This window comes from Megalops cyprinoides, chromosome 8, assembly GCF_013368585.1.
Source record: "Megalops cyprinoides isolate fMegCyp1 chromosome 8, fMegCyp1.pri, whole genome shotgun sequence".
NCBI classification, from domain to species: domain Eukaryota; kingdom Metazoa; phylum Chordata; class Actinopteri; order Elopiformes; family Megalopidae; genus Megalops; species Megalops cyprinoides.
The window spans coordinates 14,357,947-14,385,525 of NC_050590.1; the positions used below are offsets into that span (position 1 = coordinate 14,357,947).

At 40.5% G+C, this 27,579-nt stretch overlaps 1 protein-coding gene across 1 annotated transcript; it reads right to left on the reverse strand.

Annotated features, from left to right (window-relative positions):
- On the reverse strand, positions 1-25,844 carry LOC118782124 (sodium/hydrogen exchanger 5-like). Its single transcript, XM_036535381.1, has 16 exons — positions 25,413-25,844; positions 19,329-19,631; positions 18,748-18,911; positions 15,918-15,996; positions 15,296-15,473; positions 11,879-12,099; positions 11,175-11,377; positions 9,664-9,753; positions 8,244-8,314; positions 7,892-8,018; positions 3,254-3,345; positions 2,627-2,753; positions 2,114-2,272; positions 1,329-1,401; positions 1,004-1,135; positions 1-755 (listed from the first exon to the last, which is right to left on the reverse strand). Exons 1-16 carry the CDS (start codon positions 25,741-25,743, stop codon positions 238-240), a joined length of 2,868 nt encoding a protein of 955 aa, XP_036391274.1. The 5' UTR covers positions 25,744-25,844; the 3' UTR covers positions 1-237.
- Positions 25,845-27,579: the final 1,735 nt, after the last annotated feature.

The window sequence follows — 27,579 nt, forward strand, 5'->3', positions numbered from 1 at the left end:
CCCAGATTCTAGGCTACCCTACAATAGGCTTGCAAATGTAAGCACAGTTGTAGGAATAATGTAATTTATCAGACGTTTGGACAACTTTATGGCCACTAATATTCTCATTCTAAATAAACAATAAAATTTTTGATATAAATCTTCCTCTATCTCATAATATTTACGTATTTTTGGCCATGAGACATATGTAAAATCCAAGAGTGGTGAAGACAGGGTCTTAATGTGTAGCTTCAGTAACTACAGCTGTGTAGGTCCTCTGCTGCGTGGCTCACTGCCAGGAGGAGGTGCTGCCACAAGGCTCCTCAGATAACCACAGGGGTTTCTGTTAAAGGAAGGGGGTCTCCTCCCTGCGCCCTGAGTGGGAGGGGGAGGTTGTGGTTGGGGTTTCCCACAGGACATTAGCGGCTGCATCTCTTGCTGCTGTAGGGACTGGGTGTCCTCCTCCTCCTCACCAGGGAACTGGAAACGGGCACTCTGGGGGGGGCCTCCTCCACCTGGTCGGACTCCTTCCTGCCTGCAGAGGGCCACCACCCGCGGGTGCTGTGGTTCCGCCGGCACAGGGGGAGAGGCCAGGCTCTCCAGAGAGGAGATGCTCTGGTTCCAGGCCTGCTGTAGGTCGATGGGGATGATTTTGGTGGTCTCCATGGAGACACAGACAGGGAGGGTACCCCCGTCCCCTTTCCAGGGTAGGTGTTTTTCTGCACAGGTTGGAGATGGGGGCATGACGGATGGGCTCTGACATACCTCCAGCGAAGCTGAGAGAGAGGGAACAGAAGAAAGGGATTGAGGCATAAAAAAGATCCACAAAGAACAGCAAAAAGAAATAATGTGAGCAAAGCATGGTGAAAACAAAACCCTGCTCTACTATACAGGGCTGTATACCAATGGTTTCTCTGCAATGTGTAACAATATGCTCTATAACATACAAAAAAATCACCATTTAAAATGTATTTCATTTAACAATGAATACGTGACAGCTTTAAGTCTTACAGGTCTCACCCACCTGATTGTGGTGGCTCTTTTGCGATTTCCTCAGCTTTACGAGCAACAAAAGTGATTCCCACATCCTCCTCCTTCTCTGGATCTGAGTTATCACTCTTCTCTTCATCAGAATCTACAGTCAGGACCACTGGAACTGCAAGCACACAAAGGTTTCCTGTATTACCACTTAGTGGTTTCAAATTGCTACCATAGCATGTTTATGATGACAAAACAAATTATTTAAATAAACAAATTGATCAAATAACTCATAATAACTGCTTCATTTTTACATAAAATCAAATGACAAACAAGACCAGTAAAATGTCAATATCCATTTGAATACCCACCAGTGTCCTGCCAGCTGACATTCCTTCTCGGCTTTCCATTGACATCATGCTCTTTTGCATCTGAGCCTTTACGCTGAAAAATAAAGTGGTGTAAAACTTTGGTCCTGTAATGTGCATTATGGTATCTTCTGTCTATTCAACAGAGGCTATACAGACATCATAAACACAAACATCAGTGTTGTACCCTTGCAAGGTACTTAACCCAAGAAATAATGATTTATTGAGTTTTCTTTTAAAAATGTATACATGTAAATGTATACATAATGTATACATTAGTTCTGTGCGAAATGGTAATAGTACAAACAGATATACATTGAACTCAGAATTGACAATATATATATATGTATAAAAATTCAGCAATATATGTCACACTTTGTAAGGGCTAATGCAATAAATACTAACCGATATGAAAAGCAAGCATGATCTAAATCTTAATGAGCCTGGTTAAAACTGCTTCATGCAAATAAAGAGAGGTTCAATATTTCAGCTGTATTTCAGCATTCACATTAATCAGAATCTACAACATCAACATCTATTTCAGCTCTGAATTTCTTCCCTACACACAATGAATCATGATCTATTCCTAGATGATACTTTTTAGGCTTTGGTTGCATCATCTCAGTGGTCCATCTTACCCCAAACCAAGATTTAAAATACATCAGCAGAGACCACTCAACCAGTCGTCCTTTGTCTCTGATCTGGTGTGGGGTGGGCTAAATGGAAACTCTAATGGCTCCCTTGTGGGGAGCACATGAAAGGTTATTGAACAGTAAGAGGGGTCCTGCCTTTTTCTGGCTGCGGTCCTTCTTGTGGCGACCCTTTCCTTTGTGGCGGGTGGACTTAAAGGACTCGAGACGGCTGCGCATGTTTCTCTGGAAAACCTCCATGTCCTGTCTCTCCTTGTCGCCCACAGTCATGAAGTGACGGCTATAGTGTGCCTGGTACTGTAGGACAGATTGAGACAACAAGATCCAGGATTGTAACGGAAGAAACAGCCTGGACATGAGAGAGAGGGGTTATGGAAGTATTTAATATGATGGCCGTGTTACGTGATATTGTAGTGGGAGATAAAGGTTGAGGGATTGTGACGTGCAAGAAACAAGTTTGTGGGATCGTGTAAGGGCTGAGACAGGCTGAAGGATGAGATTGAAGAACTGAGTGAGACTGATTGGAGAGTTGAGTGAGGATGGTTGAAATCTGAATGGAGATTAGTTGGGGGACAGAGTACAGAGAGACTGGCTGGAGTACTGAGAGTTGTTGAAAAACAACCAGATCGAAAGAGTCTGGTTGGGGCTTACCCTCCGTCGCGGCTTGTACAGGTTCACTGACAGAAGATGATGTGTCTCTGTCTCTTCTTGAACTTTTCCACTGGGAACCATGTCAATCACCTGCAGGTCCAAACACACTCCACTCTCGTTCCCCCGCCTGCCAGGGGCACAATGCCACCATCAACCCCCACACACTTCTGATACTGATACTCTTCAAACCGTTAGCACACCATCCATAATTTAGAAAGCACAGCAGTAATTATACATATGGTTACACTTTATTCAAAGGAATGTTTCATACTGTTATTATATATGCAATGAGTGCATTAGCATGCACTAAATTTGAGCAGTATGCAATAAACTAAATCCACTAAAGCATTTCCTGATTTCACTACAGAGAGTAAGCTGAGAGCGAGGCACATACAAACAGATTTATGTTTAAGGTGTTCACAGCATAGGTCTGGGAGTAGGTATATAACTATGCACAAATCATAGTTTCCAGGCTGGTGTACAAGGATAACATTCTTTTAGAACAACAAATCTCATTAAGAAATATGAATACTTAAAATAAACAGGAAATAACTATTTGTATATGAGGCTTTGACAAAATAAAACAAAATAAACAAAATATAACACACAAATGCATACAGTACTTACAAGTAGTTGGTGACATTGGTAACCTCAGAGAAGGATGTCCTGCTGGCCATGGAGGGCAGAGACAGCCTGGCAGAGGACAGCACATTACCCCCCTGTAGACACACAGAGGGAACTGACAGCTGATTGCTGGGTACAAACCTTCCCATTACCTCATCATCCCCCAGTCAGCCTGGATGCGCGACTGAACTGGGCAAACTAGTACTAAACACTTCCTTTCATAACGTCAGAAATGTTCATACAGAGGCTATATACAGAGTTTACACAGAGTTCTATATGAACAGTTTTGGGGAGACCATATCATTGGGGGACACCGCTGCTTTTTGAGTCATTATCATTAATATACTGTATCAATAGAACAGGTTGCAGGTGATCGAAGCTTCCAGGCAATAAAGCGGGTAATTTTAAGATATTGTAGAAGAGCATATCAAAACACCATGTCTAAAAAGAAGCTAAATATGTAATAAGTGAATGTTGATAATCTATATCTGTGTATAGAGACAGCAATATTATTTGTATCTAGGGAAAAAATTCTAAAAAACAAAAGGAAAAACATTTTAGATCAATCAAAAAGAAATCCCAAATGCATGCACCAAATGTGAGAGGAATGAAGAACTACTGTAACAGATGATGCGTATGTCTGGAACACATGCTACTGTGTAGGGCTCATGAGAGAGGGCAAAAAATATGTATTTCACACTAATACACAATGGCCAAATGAACGGGCCAATTTAGATCCAGCAAAGCCGTAAGAAGAAAGGCAAAAGTCATGTTTTGCATCCATATGGGTATAGTCAAGACAGGCAAGCTGTTGCCACATATGTACAGACCATATCTGACAAATATACAAATGCAAGATAAAGAAGTGAATGCTGTGAACAATTATTGACAAGTGTGAAAAATGTCTGATTTGGAGGCAACTTGGTCCTAGGCCAGTGAACAGTAAATTACACATCCACAGAGACTAATAACTGTATGAAATTACAACAAAATTAGACAACACTATCCAAGTGTTATCCAAGGAAGAAAGAATGGAAGCAAGAAAGAGAAAGAAGGAATGCAAGAAAGAAAACTGGGTGAACAGCAAGCTGACAACAGAAACTGTGCTTTAATATGCAAGGAAAAAGTGAAACTGCCAAATGACTGATGATTAAAAGACATTTTGACAGCCTTATGACTTACTCATTCATCTTTACATATTTTGGGGGAAGTGATTTGTGTTTGCATCATGGAATATGATTTCAATGAAAGAATGTTTGCTATTACCACTAAAATGACTTTTCAGCATAATTTGAAAAAAAGTTATGGTAACACAGAAGGCAAAACTATTCTCAAGATGTGGACAAAGCAGGTCTGTCCAAATCAGTCTGGAAATGATGGAATAAAAAGACCCACTTACATAACAAGAGTAACAAAGGCCAATTCAACGAGTTGAGCGCTGATAGTTTCAAAACAGACATCTTAGAACCATTAGCCGCCTTATGTTTATTTGATACATATAGATTCTCTTCATCAAAATTTCAAAAGGGATCTAATCTAAATCCAATGCATTTGTGTGGAAGTTTGAGTAACTTTCAGTTAATCCTCTTTTTATTCATAACTTCACTTCCCTTTTCTGTCCTGAAACAATGTTTAACCTTGTTCTTTCCTCCCTGTAGATGACTGGGTGGTCTGCTTTGGGAAAGAAAGGTTTAGAAAGCACTTTGTCTGGGCTAATATTAGCTGCTCAACTCAGCACAGGAAGTTGTGTGGCTTGAAATTCAAGGATACAGGAAATTATAATTCCCTGGAATTTGGAACAATCAAAACTGGCTGTGACTTATAGTGTTTTTTTATGATAAATATTGGTGTTAGTGCCGCCGCACTACTGAAGACTACTGTTTCTGTGCTTTATATAGTTTCAGTAGCACCGAATCAGCAATGATGTCCAAGAATACCTACATGCTCTGTGATCTTTGCATATGAATCATGGTTTTGTGTGCCACAGGTAAAAGAGCAGTCACTGAGCAGTGACATAACAGCAATACCAGAGGGGCAGAATGAAGAGAAGAGAAGAGAAGAGAAGAGAAGGGAAGAAAAGAAAGTACCCTTTCAGAGAAAGACAGCTGTCAGGCACCACCCTGCTCAAGGAGTGTTTATATGGGGGAGGCTTGGAGAAGACAATTATCATCTATCTTACATCAACATTTCAACACGTGTTTGACGACTCCCTCCTATCCTCTCAACAGCTACCAGCACTCTGGCACATCAATTACATCCTCATGTCTCTAATGATACCCTAGATACAGACTGGTTAAACTCAAAAAGATGTCACCACTGAATACTGCTGCTGAGTTTACATGATTTAGACAGTATAACTAGGTATGATTATCCCTGATGTGGAGATACTCTGGATTTAAAGACCTGTTTTGGACCAACACCATCAGTTTATTGTGCAGGAAACAAAGAAGAGATTAATAATTTTTATCTACCAAACACCTTTTAGACTGGACCAATCTTTCATTTCTTTCAGGAAACTCTACATGCATACATCAGCGTATATACCCTGTGCACTGTTTCCCATAAATCAAGAGTGGTGGTACTGTACCAGTGGCTTTGAGTGACGTCTTTGGTACAAGCCACTATTTTACAGCTAACTCAGAGCTACACACAGGCATGCGATTAAGTCATGTGTTGGGAAAGTGCCCCATCTGGTGGTCAGTTATTGCACTTGGTGTGATGTTCTTGTAGGCATTAAATAGCCATTATAATCAGCCTGGTGGTTTTAGTGCTTGTCCTTATGATGGCAGATTGCAGACTCAATCCCCAGCTAAGTCATCAAGTGATTTAAAAACAGTGACCTTCAAGGATGCAGCTAATACCTTGTTTTTAACCAGATACTGTAAATGAGACAGCATTTCAATTTACACAAGTACTTGAAAATATTTTTTCCTCAATATCAAAATGAAAACTTCCCCTGTAAAATATTTTAGCAGGCATTTGCATGAACATTCATATGCATACATTGATCAATTATAGTGTTGTGATTGTAAGTTTTGTAACTATATTTCTAATCTCAGAGTTATTACAAGATATGCCTACATTTTAATAAAAATATCTGTTGTTTATCTATTGTTTTGTTTTATTTTAAGGGGATTTTTAAGCGGAATATGCTGTTCCTGCACTTTAGCAGATGTACATATTGAAAGTCAAGTGACTGGTTTCACAGTAGAAAAACATGTTTCCTTATATATTTTTTCTGCATATTATGATGTCACCATACAACATCACCACTCTAATGTATAAGTGAAGAATGGGAACCAGACTTATAACTCCCTCCCACACTTCAGTCTTATTTTATGACATCCATATGAGCTCTCAAAGCATGCACATGTGATTGCACTCAAACAGTCAGAAACATTTATATGTTTTAATTGTTGCTGGAAATATAAAATATAACATATAAAATATATATAAACTCACACTGAACACAGTATGGCCCAAACCAGCTTAGTATATACAGAGCAGACTATGAGGGACTGCATCTGCACTCAGAATGCAGATACTGGTACAAAATGTAAACTATGTAACTGCACACCACTGACAGGGGTTAAAGATCTTATCATTTAGCACTTGCCATGTGCAGTTGTACTGTTACCTAGCAACGCTGCCTTGGTCTACACATATGAAAAAGAACATGCACACAGTATTATTTCACTGTGACTTCTCTGTTCTGAGGCATCGGCAGTCCCTTTTTTCCAATGAAAGCAACAAATTGCCTTCAGTGAGCTGACTGCCAGGGATGATATGATTCTGAGCAGTGGATTTGCATGTTATGAAAGTGTAGTTCAGTACAGACACTATGTCATGTATATCTTGATGGTACCAAACCGATGGCATTCTACCAATATGAATGTAAACTAATTTCTTACACCATTTGTCACACCTAAGCGAAAATGATGAATTAGAATTTAAATGTCACATGTGAAAGGCTGCTAAATTTGCATCTCAGCAAAATGTCGGAGGTCCTATGTACCTATGTGTTAAAATATTAAGAACTCTTTTAATGAAGATGATTTGATAATTTAGTTTTCAAAATTCCACTGAGAAGAGAAAGATTTGTGGATGAGGTGTTTTGAAAGCCATGTTACAAAATAATGCAAGGATCTCAATGAGTGTTCTCAGTTATTATAACAAAAAAGTCTTCAATATTAATACCCATAAAAGTAAATGTGAGGAAGAACAAATTACATTTAACATTTAACTGTGAAGTTACCCTTAAATAATGTAGTAAATATTGCTTTACTAGTATAATGTTTCTGAAAGGGAGTGAGGATTGATTGGGTAGCAGTATTGACTTCAGTAAAATATTGACAATTTTATCTTCATAATAAACAAGCCAGTTTTATTACACATCTTTGGCTGTTTGCTCATGACAGTAAATCTACAAGTACATGGGCAGGGGTAAAGTTTACAGAGAAGTTACAGCCATCTGACTATATCTAGCACCATAGATATGAAAGGACCATGTCTTTGTAGGATTCTGTCAGAGCACTTAACTGAGGTAGCTATGTACTGCAGTTTTGTTGTCTCCGACAACCAGAGCAGTTGTTGGATAAAAGAGCAGTAATAAATCACTGTACTACACAGTATTAATCTTACCTGATCAATGAGGCTGATTGCATCTCTGATATTGATCTTCTGGTACACCTCCCACAGTTCACCCTTGTGATACACAGACTTCCGCATCAGCAGTTTGCTAAGATAGTTCTTGTCAAACTGCTCCCATCTACATCCACAAAAGGTAGAAAAGACAAGAGTCCATTAGGTCATGCTTAGGGTCATGCTAGAGTGGTGCTAACACAGGTAAAACAAAGCTTGACGTGTATCAAAGGTCTTAATCAAAAGAATTAGTGCAGTTCTGTAGTGTTTAATATAAAGGTGTTGAGGTTAGCTGAGTGGACACTTTCCATTCAGAACAAACTATGGGACTATATGATACAGGAATACTGACTTGTCTCTCCAATGGTGGTAGCCATTCAGCCCAGCAATGTCCTCAACTGCAGCCAGAATATGGTCAAAGGCCTGGAAAATGTACAGAGGATCACTGTGGGGAGACTATCATTGACCTCAAATCCTGCCGTTTTCACTCACTGATCGACTCCTGCAAATGTCTTAGGCCAGGTTTCTCTACTCTTGATGCTGGGGCTCCCCTATGTTTTTTTAATTCTGTTCCAACAAATCTAAAGAAAAGGACGATAGCATTTTTTGATGTAATTTTCATATTGTCTTAAATTGATACTAGAGACATAAAAAAACACTTCTCTATATCTCAGTAAATCACGAGAGACCTGTTCTCCCTTTACACTCTCCGTGCACTGTAGAGAAGAGGGACTTAACAGGACTGAGGGTGCATTGTCCCTGACGCAGACAAAAGTGAAAAAGGTGATGGTTTACTGTCACTGGATAGACCTGGAGATAGATGTAGGGCTCATCTTGTGCTTACAGCAAATGTCTGTATTGTCTGAGGTACTCATGTACCCAGGTAGGGTCATGGGCGTTTTTTCTGCAGGCTAGAGTAGAGTTGACACAGCACCATTCACTCTGTTACACATCATAAGGGATGTGCCCTGCCACCTAATCAAAATGACGCTGCTTCTCAGAAAATAACGGGCCTTGATGATTTATTTATTTGACTTGTGCAATAGCGTCACTGCCGTACTCTGAATCAGCCCGCTGCCACAGTATAAAAATAAACACTGAGGGATCTGCAAAGAAACTGCTTGGAAAGGTCAACATTTTCAAACCCCAGTCCCACTAGCTGAAAAATAACATACAACAAATCTTAACATTCATTCTAATGGTATGTCATCCATTAATACGTAGAATCTGGCCAATACTTATGCCACACTTTATGATATGGATGTATCCATAAATAGACAGGTGTCAATAGATCCAATATCAATTTATGTAGTACAGTCTCATTATTGTATCTGTTCTCCTGATTTCTTGTTTCCATGTATTTCTAATCTCAGGATTACTATGAGATTTTTTGGTTTAACAATGTTAATTGATACATTATACTGATACAGTGGTTTCTGATCTGAATTCCATGAATACTTTTTACCTCCAAAACAGTGGCACAGTGTATCTGTCAAACTTAAGATGAAGAACCTGTGTTTTCAGGGAGTTAAGGGACAGCATTCTAAATTATTCCAAACCAAGTGTCAGAAAGCCCAGTGTGGGGAAAGTAATAGGTTGCAAAAATGGGTTCTTCTGGGCATGAAATTGATGGAGTAGTCACAAAACCCTGAAACCCATGGTGATATCAGCACCCCTCTGACAGTCACAGAAGAATTTAAAAAACCCGTTTCCAGCACTTTGCTATAACTGAGGTAATTCTGGGTGGGACACACCAGGTCTTCGGTGCTCACCCTCTCGTGGATCTCCTCGTTGATGGTAGGCTTGCGACTTGTGCTGCGTGGCACCTTCAGCCATTTCACTAAAGGCTTGATGGTCAGGCCCTGCACACACAGAAGCACAGACAGAATACTTTACAGAAAGAGAGAATATCATACAAAAAGACTAATCTGGCTCACACTCCCCTGTAATCCAAAGGTTCTGACAGAGTCTCACTGGGCTAATACCACATTTCATGGGGAGGCATGGGGGATAATAGTAGATATAACAATCCACACTATTTTTGGTTCCACAGCTCACACTGAGAAACCAAAAATTAAAAGAATCCAACGATGAAAACAAGGTATCCAGGTATTAAAGTAACATGTAAACTTAAATGTAAAAATGTAAGCAATGGAGGTTTAACAGGTACTGCCCATCCACTACTGTTCAATAATTTGCTCATCTACAATTAATAATGAATCATGACTGAGCTTGGTGTATTCCTCTAACACTCTCAACACTTTGTTCTGTGACAGTGTGAGACAGCGCAAGATTTTAAGCACACCCTTATTATCAATGCAGAGCCAGTCATCCTTGTTCCTGGGTATTTCAGTTGGAGTTTGTTTTGAAAGATCTGCTGATACAAACTTGGTCGCTGCCACTGTGGCTTCACATCTCGTTTATAAAATTGATCTTTCAGTCATTGAACTGATCATTCAATATTTATGTTCCAGTCCACAATGGAAATGCCAGTAACAATCTCCTGTGTTACAGGGCCTTGTTACATCACCAAGGTTACAACATGCATATTGGTTGTCTTGGTCAGCATATTCTCATGTTTTTTTAATACTCAAATCCTAGTCATCATCCTGGTTAAAATCTGATATTGTCATATCCTGTGACCGTATGGTGTGACAGGCCTTCATTGTTATTCCAGGCACTTCACAGAGAAGAGAGTGCTCTGTACAGACGTGCAGTAAGAGACCTTGCAGCAGACCTGACCCATGCCCATCACCATGGCCTCGCTCCCACAGGACCGTACCCTGAGTGCTGTAATTGGAGGGCACAGGGTCTCCCCACCTGCTCCATTCATCATAATCACTGCCTGTGTCTCAGAGCCGGATTAGCCATCACTGCAATTTAACTCCTCTCTCCTGAAAATGTCAACCCTGCCGGCAATTACCTTGTGTCAGAGAGACGGCTGAATAGAGACAATAGCGTGTGGGCCTAGCGAGACATGAGCTGAGCCAGAGATGGAGACACACTGATAATTACACAACAACTAATTACTCCCGTTTCATCAGCAGTGCAGTATATTCATTTCAACACGCTGCTGGATAGACTGGATGGAATTTCATTGAAACGCACTCACTCGTAACCAGATACTACACAAACACCCTGTATTGAAATTGTTCACTGTTTGTCTTTGACTGTTGGCTAAAAATAGAGTGAGGGGAACGACCAGAGCAAGTTCTGGAATCAATGTATAAAAAATGTAAAGCCAATGTAAAGCCAATATTTATTTAAAATTTAAGAGACTTACCTGGAACATAACTGTGAAGAAAACAACGACAATTGTGGTCGCCACAAAGTAATCCTTTGCCTTCACCTTTCTTTCATCAAGCAGCACTACCAGTGCAAATGCAACTGCTCCCCTGAGACCACCATACGACATCACCACCTGGTCAATCTTGTCTAGCGGGACTAGTCTGAACCAATTCAACACCCAGGTCTGCATGACAACACCTTCAAATGCAATGAACAGACACAGAAATTCAAACATGAGCGTACAGACAGCCAGACTCAAATGCATTTTACACATGAATGTTGTTTTTGATTACGGAAGCGTGAGAAAAACAGTTACTCATTTCAAGCATATACAAGGCGTTCAGACATGTGTTCATTGAACAGAAAAGTGTCAAAGCCCCCCATACGAAAATGAAATATATTGATAAATATATTGTTCAGCCCAAGAATATATTGAAAGTAAATTTAAAATATATTAACATGAAGCAGAAATACACTGAAATCTACCAAAATCACAATAATTTACATATTTTCAACATACTGATTGAGCTACACGTAAAAATATATTATCAACATGTAATTTTTTGTTTGGGTCATAAACAACAATTGAAATATTTACTACAAGTATGATATACAAGTTTTTTGGCTACCCTACATACACACATCTTTCTTTAATATTAAATGCACAGAACAATCCAGGTGTCGAGCACTGGAACTTACCAACAGCTCTGAAGACAAAAATGAAGATGAGGGTACAGCATACTAGGCCTGTGTCCCAGGACCACTTGGACTTGTCCACAGCAGAAATACCCAAGAAGATGAAGATGATGGTCTCTGCAATGCTGGCAAGAGTCTTCATGGTGTACTTCACCGTGGTGCGAGACTTCTGAGAAATGTTGGCCTCCACGTATTTGTTACATCCTATGCCACAGAAGGTCATGCTGGCAGTGGGAGACAGGAGGTTAGACACTAACAGAGAACAATTTTGAGTTGGTTTCAAAATGAGTGTGATTAATGTGCTTTGGATCCTTGTCTAAATTCACGCATCTTATAGCTTGATATGAAAATAAGACAATTTATATCAAACTGGAACCTGCAGGCAAATACTCACTTTCTTTTAAAACATATAGCTGCGAATATCAGCATCAACACAAAGTTCTTTCACAAACTGTGGTGTGCTTACAGGAGGGAAAAAGTGTCCTCCATGCTATCAGTGCTTGGACTCATCACAAGAATAATACCAGTGCTTACACGAGAGTCTTAAGTATTAGCCTTACAGATAATCATACTTACACAGTAAGAAAGAAAAATAGAGCTATATAACCTTTGCTATGAGGTTACAGAACACCATTAAAACAGTCTTGATGTGGGGAAAAAGACAACAGGAGACTAGAGAGATTTGGGAATTGTGTTCTTCAATCCTAATTGGATGAAAGTCTATAAATCATAACAAGAAAATAAATTGAATGGAAAAGAAAAGGTCACTCAGTATTTTGAAAAAGTAAAACCTTTTTTACTACTAAAATGTCAATATGTAGAATATATAACTGATAGGTTTTCATTGATGACCTTTCCATCTATTGTAAAGTGGAAAGGGTAACTGAGATTGAATAGCTCAGGCAGAGGTGAACACAGTTAATCACATTTCAACATATTGAGCCCCCTGGGCAGAGGGTTCTCTTCAATCCTGTTGTCAGATGAGGGCGCTGTGGTTTAACATTTGGCCCACCACTTGTGGCACAAACACAATTGTGCACACGCACCTTGCAAAATATGACTGCTTGCGTACACACAACTGAAACACAGCAAATTTTGAACACTTAAAGTGCTCTAATCAAACACACTCTTCTGAAATCCTCTATATTAACCTCTAACTGAACTAACAAAATGAAGATGGCCCCAGACTTACTGATCACAAGATTTCATATTCAAATATGCACATCTAACATCTCTCTCTCTCTCTCTCTCTCTCTCTCTCTCTCACACACACACACACACACACACACTTAAAATTAAACACCCTACATTACATGACATTTATTTAGCAGCTGCTCTTATCCAGAGTGACTTCCAGCACAAGGGAACAGATGTGTATCCATTCAACTTAAATGAGCAACAATGTCAAACCAGGCTAACAGCATTCCCAGACTAGTGAGTGCATGCAAAACACTATTCAAGCATCACCACAAGTTAACTTCTGCTAATCTGAAACTATAAAGCCTACAAAACTATGGAAAGTTGTTGAGTACATACACTACCATATATTGATCTTACTAAATCACAATATCCACAACACACACAGATACTACAGGTAAATAAGCATCAAGTAATAGTACAAGTGGGGGGGTACAAGTAGGAGGTGGGACTGAAGGGGAACCGAGATGCAGTCTGAAGAGTTGAAACAAGTTCAGTCTGCATCAAAAGATGGCCAGTGATTCTGCCATTCTGACACCTGTGGGAAGTTCATTCCATCATTGAGGGACCAGTACAAACAGGCATCGTGGCCGGCAGGAGTTACCCCGCCAGGAGGGGACAGTCAGCTGCCTGAGGGTTGCAAAGCGGAGTGATCTGGCTGATGCATTCACTAGCCACATACATGCACACACAGTACACACACTGTACATACACAGGAAAAAATTAAGCATCACGCTTAGCTACCCTCTTTTTACACAATAGGCTACTGAGGTGACAATGTCCAACAATTGACATGTAGTGCCTATTAAGTGACACAAAATAATATCAAGCCAATCTCTATATATAGTATGTCTGTGCAGAAACCAGCCAGTAATTACTGCTAACCCTTTATTATACATGTAAAACAAACTTTCCAGTAACGTTGTATATTACCCCTTTCAGTTATATGTATTCATGTAAGTGTTTGTATGTTGTGTTATACTATTTCAAGTGCATAAAACATCTCAGTAAGACATGTATGTAAGAATCTGAATCACATCCAGAATGGCTACATTAACCAATTATCCTCTGAATATTAAAGACTTTCAATAAGCCAGTGCCACCTTCTATCATAGAAAGTATTACGTTAACGTCACACCATGTTTTTGATCACTAGAGTAAACAAAATAAGCCTTAAACCCTACCATGACCTGAACATTGAAATACACCCCTTCACACTGGCTGCTTTCTTTGTGTGAGTAATCTTAATCCTGGTCATACAACACAGAGTTGTAATTTGTCACAGTTTCGTCACAATGTCAATTGGGCCAAGGCTCACACAGATAGGGTACACATGTAACAGGTTTTAACAGGAGAAGAATGAATTACTCTACACATGTACAATTAGTATGATGTAAATATTACATTCAGGCACTCTGACTGATACAATTTTCACGCTGCATCCATGTAGTACATTGATGGCTTTTAAAAGTAGCTGTTATAAAATAAAAGGCCTTGGACCATGGTTATGCAGCTGATAAGAATGTTCAAGGTATACCATTTCTTGTCGATAAAAGTGTAACCCATTCCAATGTGTCACATTTTCACTGTGACTAACAGCACAGCTACTTGGTTCACACATCAGAGCATTAGAATTTCACCCTTGCTACTGACAAGAAGTAATTTGGGCCATCTGGTTAATTTGGTTTCTGGTAGAACACTAGGCATATCATCAAAGCCTCTGCTCGAACACAAGAGGCTGGGCACACACCCACACCCCTCTCTGTAAACGAGCGCCTACTATTCTCAGAACTAGCGACACTCTTCCTTCTCTTCAACGTATGACCTTGGCTTCCTCTTTCACTGCAAAGCATGAATCATTCCTTCAGGCTTTCAGCATTCTGGGTCCTTTCCTATGCAAAGTCCACCCAAAACAGACTGCTTTCTGAACTCCTTCCCCATCAATCCATGTTCTCTCAATTCAATTGAGAGAACATGGATTCTCTTTTTCTTTAGAATATTCAGGATGAGCCAGCCAATCTTCATTTATCAGGTAGCATGGACTGACTCATGCTCTCTGACACATGATTTGATATGATTACATCCACTTGCAAGAGATTAAAAGTCTATCTGCGGGAGTTGTTCAGATAAGGGGTTCTGTTTGATAGGCTTTTGTTCTAGCATGTGCCCAGTTGCCCAGCAACATTTTACACAGCATGTGATCCATGTGCAGCGCCTACTCACGACAGGATAGAAGACAGGGACAGGAGCTCGGCTGTCAGGTAGGCCAGGTACACCAGCAGAAACACAAAGAGAGGCTCGATGATGCGCACCCTTTTGGTGAATCGTGTGACAAAGGCGAGGATGAGGGCAAAGATCAGGCCCACCAGCGTCCCCCCAATGCTGACTATGAAGAAGGAGGCTGGAGGAAGAACAGAGGGGGAAGAGAAAGGGGAATGCCACACAACAACAGAAAGGAAGAAAATTAGAAGAGCCACAACCCAAACCCTTGCCACAGCCACACTCTGCAGCTGACTGCAACATTATGCTCTTTAATAATTTCAATATTTCAATAATCAATTTATCCTGTATTTTCATCCACTGTACAGAACACACAAGTAATTCCTTCTAAAATTAAATGAACACAATGTGCTTATATTAAATACTCAATACTAAATACTTCTATTTTACGTATTTAAAAATAATCCCTATAAATGCATTTTCATAACTGAGTAACAAAAAGCTGAATAGAGCCACACTAATTAGATATTAGACATTACTAGAGATAAGATATTCTGAATTTTATACTTCACACAGCATCTCACGGGACAGATTGCCAGACAAAACTATTTGTCATGTTTCTTACCAACTCCTTTAAAATAATCTGCTGTTTGAATATTCCCTGGTCCCACCTCCACAAATGAGATGAATACCTTGTACAAAACCTGGGGGGGGAGGAAACAAACAGTAAGGGCTTTATCATCACATGTCCACTAAAAACTCTACCCAATGACTCCTCTTGTCATTATGTGCATTGAAAGTGGAACAAGGCTATTCAACAGATTACTGTACTTTGTGACAGTAGAGATTGTCAAAAATAGAGATTATCAGTAAGCATGTTACTGACTGAGGCACATTTAATTTGTATAAAATGGGAATGCTAAAAACACATTTACACATTGCAGTTGGGAGTTTTCATGTCATGGTCTTACTCGGTCAAAATAACCTTGTGATCCTTTTTCAATAAGTTCGGCCTAACTGATTTATTGTATGAAGGATGTAGATTGTCAGGGGAATGTCTGAATTAAAAAAAAAGAATTAAAGATGACATTTGTGTCTAATAAGAAGACATATAGATAGCATTAATATGATTTTCTACAGCTGAAAATCAAGGAGGTCTGAAAAATAAAGACCTCAATGGCATCATGCAATTGCGTAACTTCTGTACAAAATCCAACTCCAAGCACAGTAACCAACAGATGGGTTCATTTTCCAATCCATTCTGCTGCAGCTCAATAGGCTTCTTTAATGAGAAACGGGGTTAGTTTACTCCCACTCATTTGCTGAATGAAACTCACATGTTAGTGAGAGGCACAGTTTATGCAGAGGGAGTCTTTGATCTTAAAGATAAAACAGCATTTCATTTCAGTCCTGGAAACTGAAAGCTCAGGTGTAGCTGCTATTAAGACCTACTGTACCCTCTATTGGATGTTGGACCACTGGACCACTGTAAATGGCATATAGTTCCATTACAACATTGTTGCATTTCCTTTTCTGATTGTATTTTATGACAATATAAACAATAAACACTCTGTGATAGCTCTCTGTTTCAGAATCACACTATAAGGTCCTAACAACACCTGGTCCAATAGTATTCCTAAATGACAGACTACATAGACTGTGCAAACATTTAGGGTCATTAATGTGGGAGGCAATGTTATACTTCTGTGTTCTGTGTTTGCCACTATTAAATAGTTTATTATGATCTTTGCATGAACTGCCACCCTTCATGCCCTTGCCTAATAGTGAGAGAGCAGTGGCAATGTGCAGGGAAGCCAGAATCTAGGTATAGCAACAGGTTTGGCACAGAATGCAACAGTTACATAACAGTTAATGTACAAGCTCAGGGAAAATTTTGCAGGGGATTAATGAATTAGAATGTTTCTCTGGTGACACATATTTATGCAGATCATCCTTAAGGCTGCTAAAACTTCAAACAGCTGTTTCAGCAAATAGGCTCATGGCTCTGTTTCTGCAAATGAGCTTGAAAGCCTGTGGCTTTTCCAGAGAAACTGAACAAGACATATAGACACCCAATTTACAATCCATTGACCTCCATGGATTTTCTGCCTCAGCGTGTACAATCGTCACTTCAAAACATTCAGTTACCTTGAAAAACAAAGCGTGTGGATCAAACTGACATGAAGTCAGTTTACAAAAACCCAGAGATCGAAGAGTGATTAAAGGGGGTCAAAAGGAGATAAGGTGGATCACAGGTGGAATGATTCCAATGACACAGAGCCCCTGCCCCTATGTCTACGTTATTACAAAAATAGAGACAATTACAGGCTGAACACTGTCTGTCACAGTGGCCTAGGAAATTATTGGTTCAAATTTCAGTAAAAGCAAAAGCTGACAATTGGACCGGAAAACTGCAGTCCCTGAAAGGTTTAGTGAACTCTTTAAGCAATATCAAAGAGTGTCAAAGATGACTGCTTTTCAGGATAATCTTATTTAGATTTTAGTTTTGATAAGGGCTTAACACTTGCATGTTCATTTTCATGCAAGTAAATGAAACTGTATTCAGGACATTTCAATAAGAATACACTGGAACTTCAGACAGTGTGTGCATTGTGGGGAAATGTATTAAAAAGACAAATGCACGGTGTGTTCTTGATGAGATGGACAACTGGATTAAACCCAGTGTATCAGGGGTCACAATAACAAAAGAACCTTGTTGAGGTGATTGAAACAATCTTGCAACGATGGTGGGAATAGTGGTCATGTCGCTAAAATTGGCTGCAGAGTGTAGGAGGGATTTCCATCAGAAAATAGACTCAAATCCAAGATGTGGCGATCACCCAGCATGGTCGGCGCTGAAGACCAGGAGAGAAGCAGGCCACAAGGAACTTCATGTAAACCGATTAGGCCAGAGTTCATTTGGCTGTGTTATTTAAGGGCAGAAAATTTGTCAAGACTCCATGTTGTGCGAAGCGTAGAACCTTTGAGCCAGCAGCTCCACACAAGCACCCCAAGCCATAGTGATAGCATTAGTCATTTCTGCAAATTAAAAGAGGCACGAACTGTTGTCCTCAGTACTGGAGCCTCATGCTATCTGCTCCATGACTAAGTACAGTACTCGATAATCTTAGATCTACAGATGTGGCTTCAATCAAGTCCCTGAGGTCACCATCAATGTTTCCTAACAGATCGGAGATTCTAGGGTAGGGCTGGGTGGAACATGACTGAATATAATCTGTCCACCATTCTCTTGCTGTACTAAGACATTTTTAACGCTCATTAACCTTAATAATATTGATCAGCAGTGGGTGAGAGCACAAATTTTGGACCCCTTCTGAACCTCTTCTGAGCTATTCTAAGTGACAGTGTTAGTTGTTCTTTGGATGTATTTGATCCCACCCTTCTCTGGTTCCTGAGGGAGAAAGAGAATAGAAAGGGAGAGAGCAATGACTCACTACTGTGACAGCGTCGTTGAGCAATGACTCGCCAAACACGATGATGAAGAGCGTCTCGTTGACATGGACCTCCTCAAACACGGCAAGCACAGCCACCGGATCCACCGCCGAAATCAGAGCTCCAAACAGCAGGAACTCCATCATTCCTCCCTTCACCCTTTCATCTACACCACCCAAAGCACAAGAGTCAGGTAAGGGAGCTATGCAGTTGCAAATTAAATCAAGATATTCTTCACATCACAATGATATAACAGCATCATAAGTATAATGTTCATACTGAACTCTCTTTTGCTACATTCATAAAAGAGAAATGGCACTGTCCTCAGGATGTAATTTAAGATGTACCGGTAATCTTTCTGACCTCACTCTCTCAAGGAGAACCTGATAATTATCCTGATAATGAGCTGAGGGTTTCCATTCTCACAAGAAGCCAGACTTCCACACACATACAGCCCCAGATGAGGGCTCCAGCATTCTCTGTGTGCTAACTGACAAAACACCCCAGCCAGCTTCACTCTGTGCAGGCAGAACAGCTCACCCCAGCCCTGAAATATTCTGGTGCTCTCTGTGTGCTAACTCACCTATCACCCCAGCCAGCTTCACTCCATACAGGCTGAGCCCGGTACAGAAGGCATTCCACAAGGTGCCCACCACAGCGTATAGCAGGATGGCACCCAGGTTGTCGAAGAACAGCCTGCTGGGCATGAAGTAGCCGGCATCCCCGACGATGGTGGGCAGCAGGAAGAGGAAAAAAAGGCCGGGGTCCAGCAGGTACAGCTGCTTCTTGTTGGCAATGAGGACAATGCCACCCAGGACCAGACCAAGCAGGATGAGCAAGCAGCTCTCCGGAACCACAGTTGTGACCCGCTGGGAGAAGTGGAACACTGAGGGAAGAAACGCACAAACATATAAGTGACTGGGGCTGGAGATCCTTTTCTTTTCATTTTTTCCATTTTCTCCCCAATTTGGAATGGCCAATTCCCCGAATTTTTCATTGATGTTCGGTGCCATTGCACAACCCCCACTGTCAATCCGGGAGAGCGTGGACAAGTCCTCTGAGACACGTGATGTCAGCCGCTGCTTCTTTTCACACTGCAGCCCACAAGCTGAACTAGCACAGAGATGAGCTGGAGAAAGACATTTCGTATGCAGCTCTGGCACGTGGACGAAAGGTGCCTGATCGACCAGCAGGGGTCGCTGTTGCTAATGGGACCGAAGCCCCTGCAGATGTACCCACCCCTATCCCGGCGGAATGAAGCCAGTGTGTTCCACCTTTGAACTCCCAGTCACTGTTGGCTAGTGACACAGCCGGGATTGAACCCAGGCCGTAGCGTTCAGTCTACACTCGGAACGAGTGGTTTTACTGACTGAGCCACTTGGGAGCCCCGGAGATCCTAACTGTATATCACAGCTGAGGTACACATAGTAGAAAAGGATGAAGCATATAATATGGCATGCAGATGACCCTGCATTGTAGTTTGTCAAAGGCTGAAACACTGTTACTGTGCTCAGTCAAGCTCCGGTGCAGTCAAAAGTAATGTACAATATATATATACTAAAACCAAAGATGATCTGGATTATATACAACAGGCAGCAGTGATCATGGTCTTCCTCTGTCTGAAATTATAGTGTTGGGCTCCTGTACACACAGTCACTACATCAGCTGAGTAAAATCTGATGATCAAACAACACATGTCAGAATACTGGTCACAGTGCCATTAAGAATCAGTATAAAACCCTGTTATAAATTTTTGCCATGTTGCCATGCTTTGTTGGGCAAGATTAAAGTTTAGTTGAGCCTAGCTCACCCAGATCCTACTGTAGGATCAGTTCTGTCTAGCTACCAGATTTCTAGCCAGCTAGCAAGCGGATAAGATGATAAAAAGTCATACTATTCTTACCATACTTTAAGAGACATACCATACTGCTTCCCCAAACAGACTGCCTAGCTTTCTATCTGGCTTGCTAGCTACATGTACACCAAAAAGTAATCATCAAATGTTAAGCCACTGAAATCAATGGTAAAAGATAGTAAATATAAATGGTTTTTGACTTTACTGTTAACAACATCAGCCAGCCACAGCTCCCTCTGGGAACTGCCACTGGTTTACACTTCTGTCTGCAAGTTAACAAGTGACCTACAACACATTAGACATACTAGACTTCCATTACTTATTCATGCCGCTGCAGGAGTACTTGTCAGGATGCCTCATTCTTGCTGCCTGTGGCCGCCGCTTCAAAAATGTTCGTTAGCATGAACAATGATGGCTTGAAAAGCAGTAATCATGTATTAGCTCTTGCTATGGAGTAATGCTGTATGTGTCGTCTCACTGTTTAATGTGGCTCGGCTACACACTTCTCCCTCACTCAGTCTGTCACTTATTATGCAGCTCCCATTTTTAATGCACTACGTACAGGGAGTACAGCTTCTTTGTTGAAATTCAAGCCCCGTTTGGGGACCGATGCTGGGAGCGATCCCTTGGTTTTGCAGAGGCTGGAGTTGCACAATTTTAGAGAAAGGGTTGACAGCTGATACTGACATTGGGAGTGGCATGGCAAAGCTACTGACACAAGGTCTTGCATAATCGATTGACGGAACATATACATCAATCATAAAAATAATAATCCCCCTGAAAAAGCTACTTTAATTTGTTCTGAGACTGTAACTACCTCAGTTTGCACAATACATGTTGACAATGAGCCTTTGGAGACACCACATTCAACTGCCAGTTTATTTGATTATAATCACTTCCTTATTTCAGAAAAAAACTGCAGAACTGCCTCCTAGATAAGAGTATGATGGTTTGAATGATTAATCTATCTATGATAATTACTTGTTTGCTTTGGATACAGCCTCTTCCTGTGTATTCTACAAAACCGCATGACTGTATCAAGTCTTTCACATCTATCACATCTATTGGGTGTGTGATGGCTGGCTATCGGCAGACTGGTGGCCTCTCTTCAACAGCAAACAGGAGCTGTATGTGCTGAGCATGTTGGACCTCTTCCCAAATGCTTGTGAAATGGTCTGTACACAATGAGGAAGGCTGAAATACTCATAGCACCGAAATCCAAAAAAGGGAGAGATTAATCTAATCAGTGTGGTCATACACTAAGCAATCAGAGACATGGTTACATTTATTAATACTGTTGTTGTCACTGTCGCTTTGAAAGCTCCCTGAAATTTAGATATCAGTGTGAGCAAAATAAAAGTTTGGTGCTATCTCTTCCAGGGTCATAGCCTATTAATCACAGGCTGCTGTGAGTCATCACAGGTAACACGCACATGAGCAGACACGCAATCACCTATCCAAAAATACATACGTACGCAGAGCTACATGTTAACACACAAACAGTACGGCTTTCAATCAGCAAGATAAAAACAAACGAAAAAATGCCTTTGTGCATCATTAAAAACAAAACAAAAACAGCAAGCCACACACAGACAATTCTGGAACATGCATATAGATTTGAGGCAAGACAACTTGTATCTGTTGTTAAGGTATAGTGCTATTTCTATATCTAGTGAGGCTGGGGATCTTACTTTGACAGTAAGCGTGAAAACCCAGTCATTGTGAAAGGATACAGCTTAGCCGACAGGTAAGGAGCTCATCTTCATTGCTTCACACCTCCATGTGGTACCAGTAACATTCCACTGCGATGTTGATATTAAGACATATTCTCACACTCGTAGGCTTACAATTTTCTTGACTCTGTAATGACTTCCTGAAATATTGTATTTCCTTACAGAAGCTTTCAACACTCCAGAAAAAAATATCTTGTGGTTTGAAAGGCTGCAACATTTGGGAAATGCTTCAAAACATAAAATACAAAAATGCATTTATTAATATTAATCAATTTAAAATAGTAATTATGACTAGTATGTATTCAGATATAAAAGCAAAATGAAATAGTATTTGCCAAAGATACTCCAAGTTAAAGTTTTTGAACAGAAGCAGCAATGGTTAGAATATTATGCCAGGACCAGGAAGATGTAATGATATGACTATCATTGTGAATCCACACAGGATGGTGGCCTACTTAAATTGCAAGACAACAGATGGAGGCTGAGCTGCTGAGAGGACATCTCTTTTGAAATGAACAGAACCCTTGAAATGTAATAGCTACACAATTTACTAAATGGAACACTCTTTTTACAGTAAAGTCTCTCTGTTAAAAAAGGAGCAAGACTTGATTTGATTTAAATCATATCTTTCTCTGTGGCCATTTGCGGCTTTGGGAAGAGCAAAACCGATTGACTGCTAAAAGGGTTTTTTTTTGTTAAAGACGAAAACTTTTGCTATGACAAAAAAGTTATCGATACTATGACCAGCAAAACGAAAGCCCTTGTGGCCTGGGTGTGTATATGTGTGAAATGAACACTTCCTGCATCAGTTTTGAAAGAGGAAGAAACGATTTGTGTTACAGCAGTGAGGAGCCCTTGTGGTCATGAGGACATGCAACAGAATGTGGGTGTGCTTCCATTTTCAGAACATGAGTTAGTCATAGGCCTACAAAAGTACACAGAATTTTCACATCTGTTGCAAGGGGCATACACACAGACACAAATAACAGTGCTTCAGACAAGAGAGAGAACAATGACACCCAGACACAGAGGAGAAAACACCTAGACCTAGCCAGAGACAAGACAAACCTTTGACAAAGAGGAGAGAAAACTGAGACACAGACAGAAAGAAGACATACCTTAGACTCAGACAAGGAGGAGAGGCCTGCATACATTATTTTTGGTTTAAGGTACTACTCACTGCCTTCTGGAAGTTCCAAGTCATTAAATTTGAAAAGAAGATCTGTGTGTACACAACAGTTGATGTTGCTAAATTTGTATATAAAACACAACTGGGAAATGCAATCCCTGAACATTACACACCCCCAACTCTTCAGCCATTGCGTAGGACTAATGCAGCTCTGGCACATGTACGTGTTTGTATATATGAGAGTGTCACCACATTGTATTTGTGGTATTGTTTCTGGAACAAAAAAAAAAAACTCAGTGACAATGTCATGAAGGGAATGATCTTGATGTTGCCCCCAAGCAACTTCATCATCTATTCTGACAAATGGCACTGTCAACACTTATCTGTATGGGATGGAGTGGATTTCAAAAACAGTTAAGCACAGAAAAATCTCCACAAATGTTCTTTGTCATATCAGAGCCCTTATGAAGAGGGAGGGAGGAGAACCCAAGAAGAGTGCTTGGGTGTCAAGAAGTAAACACTGCACTCCCAATACCATAAACCATTTAAGGGGGAACAGCAAGGAAATAGAAGTCCAATGCAGTACACAGTTGAGTAATTTCTGGCTGTGAGGCATAAACCTGTATAGCCATGGAGTAGCAGTCTTAGTACTGGAATGTGGGTGCGCTTCCATTTTGACAATGTGAGCTGCTCTGCTTCAGGGGTAAAGGAAGGAACACTCGGAATGTCCACTCAATCTCAGACAACAGAGCCATCTCAGACAAACAGAGGCCAACATGAAGACTGTCAACAGCAGAATCACAGGGGAATCTGGTATGGAAATGAGAATGCTCTGCAATAGGCAGATGAGTAGTTTTTCTGGGTTGTGGTATATACTGTTGTAGCAGTATTGAGTTCATTTACTGTGTACATTAGAACACATCAGAAATGAAAGCTGCACATCGATAGAACAACTCGAGCTAACTGGTTCCAAAGCATTATATAGCATTTACTTGAAAACAGTGATGGCTTAAAGTCATTTGCAAATGTGGAAATTTTATAAGTTTCAGACAGAAACTGACAATGTCAAGGAAGAAAAGTTGACTTTGCAAAGGTCAAACTCAACATGGTATGAATGAATTTGATACATTAAGGGAGAAACACATCTTGTCCAAGGTCACAATAGAAATTGCTGGAGTAGAATTTGATGCTGATATCCCTGTGATCACTCTCACAGATGGCAGTGGCTGATCAGAGGCACTGCAGGAGTGTCAAGACAAGATCAAGGCTTAAATTTTTACAAAATGGCTTTTCACATCACAATCAAGCCAGAAATACTTATATAATACACTATATCATACAATATAATGTTTAATATGTACCGTTTTCTAACAATGATGTTTTACGGGGCTTCATATGTTTTCAACATTATGACGGAAAAGGGAAGACTACACAGCAGCAGGAGCGGTGGAGGCGAATTCAAACTAACCGCTAAGGTGTTTTGCCCTTTGTCGAACTTTGTGGAGCAAGTTCGGACTCTGCATTTTTCCCATTCTTACAAATTACTTCTCAGTCACTGACCAGCGAAGTAAGTAAGAAGAGCAATCTAAAATGTATAATGCAGTATTTAATTAGCAAGTCAACGATTCTCAATTAAATGGGATAACGGTTACATTCAATGTCCCCTGAAAAACCGCTGTCTAGCTGTGTGTACTGTGTGCCGAATTTAGCGCTGTGTCAAAGACTTTCACTTCGCAATTGTACAGCTTTGGTGAGAAACTTGTACTGTAGAACGGATTACACTGGGAAAAAAACGTGCAGTATGTAGCTATTTTGTGGATTACCAGATTATGGGTACACGTTGCTATAGCAAGAAAATGTGCTTTGCACCAAAACGGATGCATAAAACAATGTCATACATATGTCCTGTCAAAGTTTGTTCTAAAAAATGGACATAATTTTATCACTCACGTATTTTTGCGACACTGGCCACCAGTATCCATATGGCGATGATGTAAGGTGTCTGGACGTAGCTCCATTCCCACTGAACAATTTTGTATCCTCCTCCGTGGTGAGACGATGCGCTGCTTTCAGTGGTCGCGGTTGGCTCATACGAGTCGGCAGACCTGGCTAAAGCTATCCCAGCATCACTACGTTCTTCGGAAAGACGGTGAGGAGAGGTGGGGGATGGCACCGGCGCAACGGCAAGAGCACGCTCAGTGCGAGCCGATGTCTCAGTAACATAAAGGTCAGTTACAGCTTCACCGACTGCAGACAACACCAGGAGCAGAGTGACGAGCATCTTCCCGATACATTCAACGTCCTGTCATCTTAGGTTCTCTTTTATACGTCTGAGGGAGCAGCATAAAGACGGCGGGTTACCAGTCACCGGCGCACACTATAAACACCTCAGCCTCGGCGTAAGCTGAGGTATCGCTCTGGCGTATCTTAACACGTGACAGCTCCCACTAGGGAGAACAAAGATTTTTATTAAAGAGCTACCACATCCCAGTGACACCAGTCATTGTCTGTATTGATTTGACGCACATTCATTACGTGGTTCGGTCGTTTTAATGGAACATTTGTCCGTAAATGTTTACCTTTATTTCACAGAATATGGCTAGCCTACTGCTTGGATATGCTGAAAAGAAAGGCACCTTTACTAATAATTAAGTTTTACGGAAACTTGCAAGCACTGAATCCTTGAATTGTAGTCAGTCATTAATAAGATTTATAATTAGGAGGGATTAGTAATAATCAAACCTGAGAGACACTCCTCAGACACTGTCCACTTCGAGATTCCCAGTTCTGTGGATGTTAGAGAGGCCTTTCAAACACCATCTGACACACACATCAACGGGCCATTCAAGTTTATATAGCGGCTCTAAGTAGTCAGTTTAGTGCCTCCGAATAATGGTCTTCAAGACAGATGAGGTGGAACTAAGACCGGAAACTCGTGGCTCAGTAATAGACATCACTGTCGTAGACAGCTCAACGCATTTAAACTTCTGCACCTGTAACTAAAGATACAAGTGCCCCCTCTTATGGGCAAAAAGTAAAAGAACATTTTATCGTATACATAATTCTCAAAATACAACGTGCGTGTACCAGCGGCTGAGCCTTTGGAGACGTCTGGGAGGTAGAGAAAAATGAAGACGTCATTCCCAAGTTGAATACCTTATGGTCAGAATCAAAACTGTCATAAGCACATATAGTCAAAATAAAAAAATGTATGAAATCGTACAAAGAAAATGTGCAAGGGACACTTTTAATCTTTAGAAGAATCTCACTCAAAATATGTTGAAAAGGTTTATTTAATTATAAGGGATGACACTCTTTTGGGCCATATTCATTACTGATATATCAATCATTTGATCACATATGCATATTGTATGTTTACGTTTTAAATGAGTTACAGTACAGCTTCAGCGTCACATGGGTGAAAAGAAACACAGCAAGGTGAGATAGTATTCAACAGGCCAATAGTTTTACTGCAGATGTGCCTCAGAACAGTGGTGGAGAGATTCCTTAAACAAGAGAACATACCTACACTGATACATTCATCATGTAAACATACATTATTCATAATGACACAAACCTATAATGATCTCGCTCTTCAAAGAATACAGATTTAAAGGAAGTATATTCCATATGTGATATGCAAATGTTACCAAATATTACCACACCAAAAACCCCCAGTGCAAAAAGCTATATCACCATCATAACTTCCTTCACAATACTCAAAATTAGCATTTTTAAGGCATTACAGGTGATCTGTTTCAGGTTTGCATGCTTAAAACAGTCCATATGGCACCCTAGCCACTCCTTACAGTTAAAAAAAAACATAAATTGTGCATTGAGTGACAGAGGTCATAGCGGCTAGATCATAATAATACTGATTTAACTGCATTAACGATGGCAATGATGTGACACAATTCCCCTCTCAATTCATGCATACACTGTGCTCCTGCCGGTGGCATTCATTGGGAATGGACAACAAATTAAAAGCCCATTTAAATGGAGCTGTATATCAGCATAAGATGCAGGTGAAAACATCACCCTCAACACCAACACAACATAGCAACAGCCAAACTGGTGTTGCATTAATTAAAAACCAAAGTGGCACATACATATTATG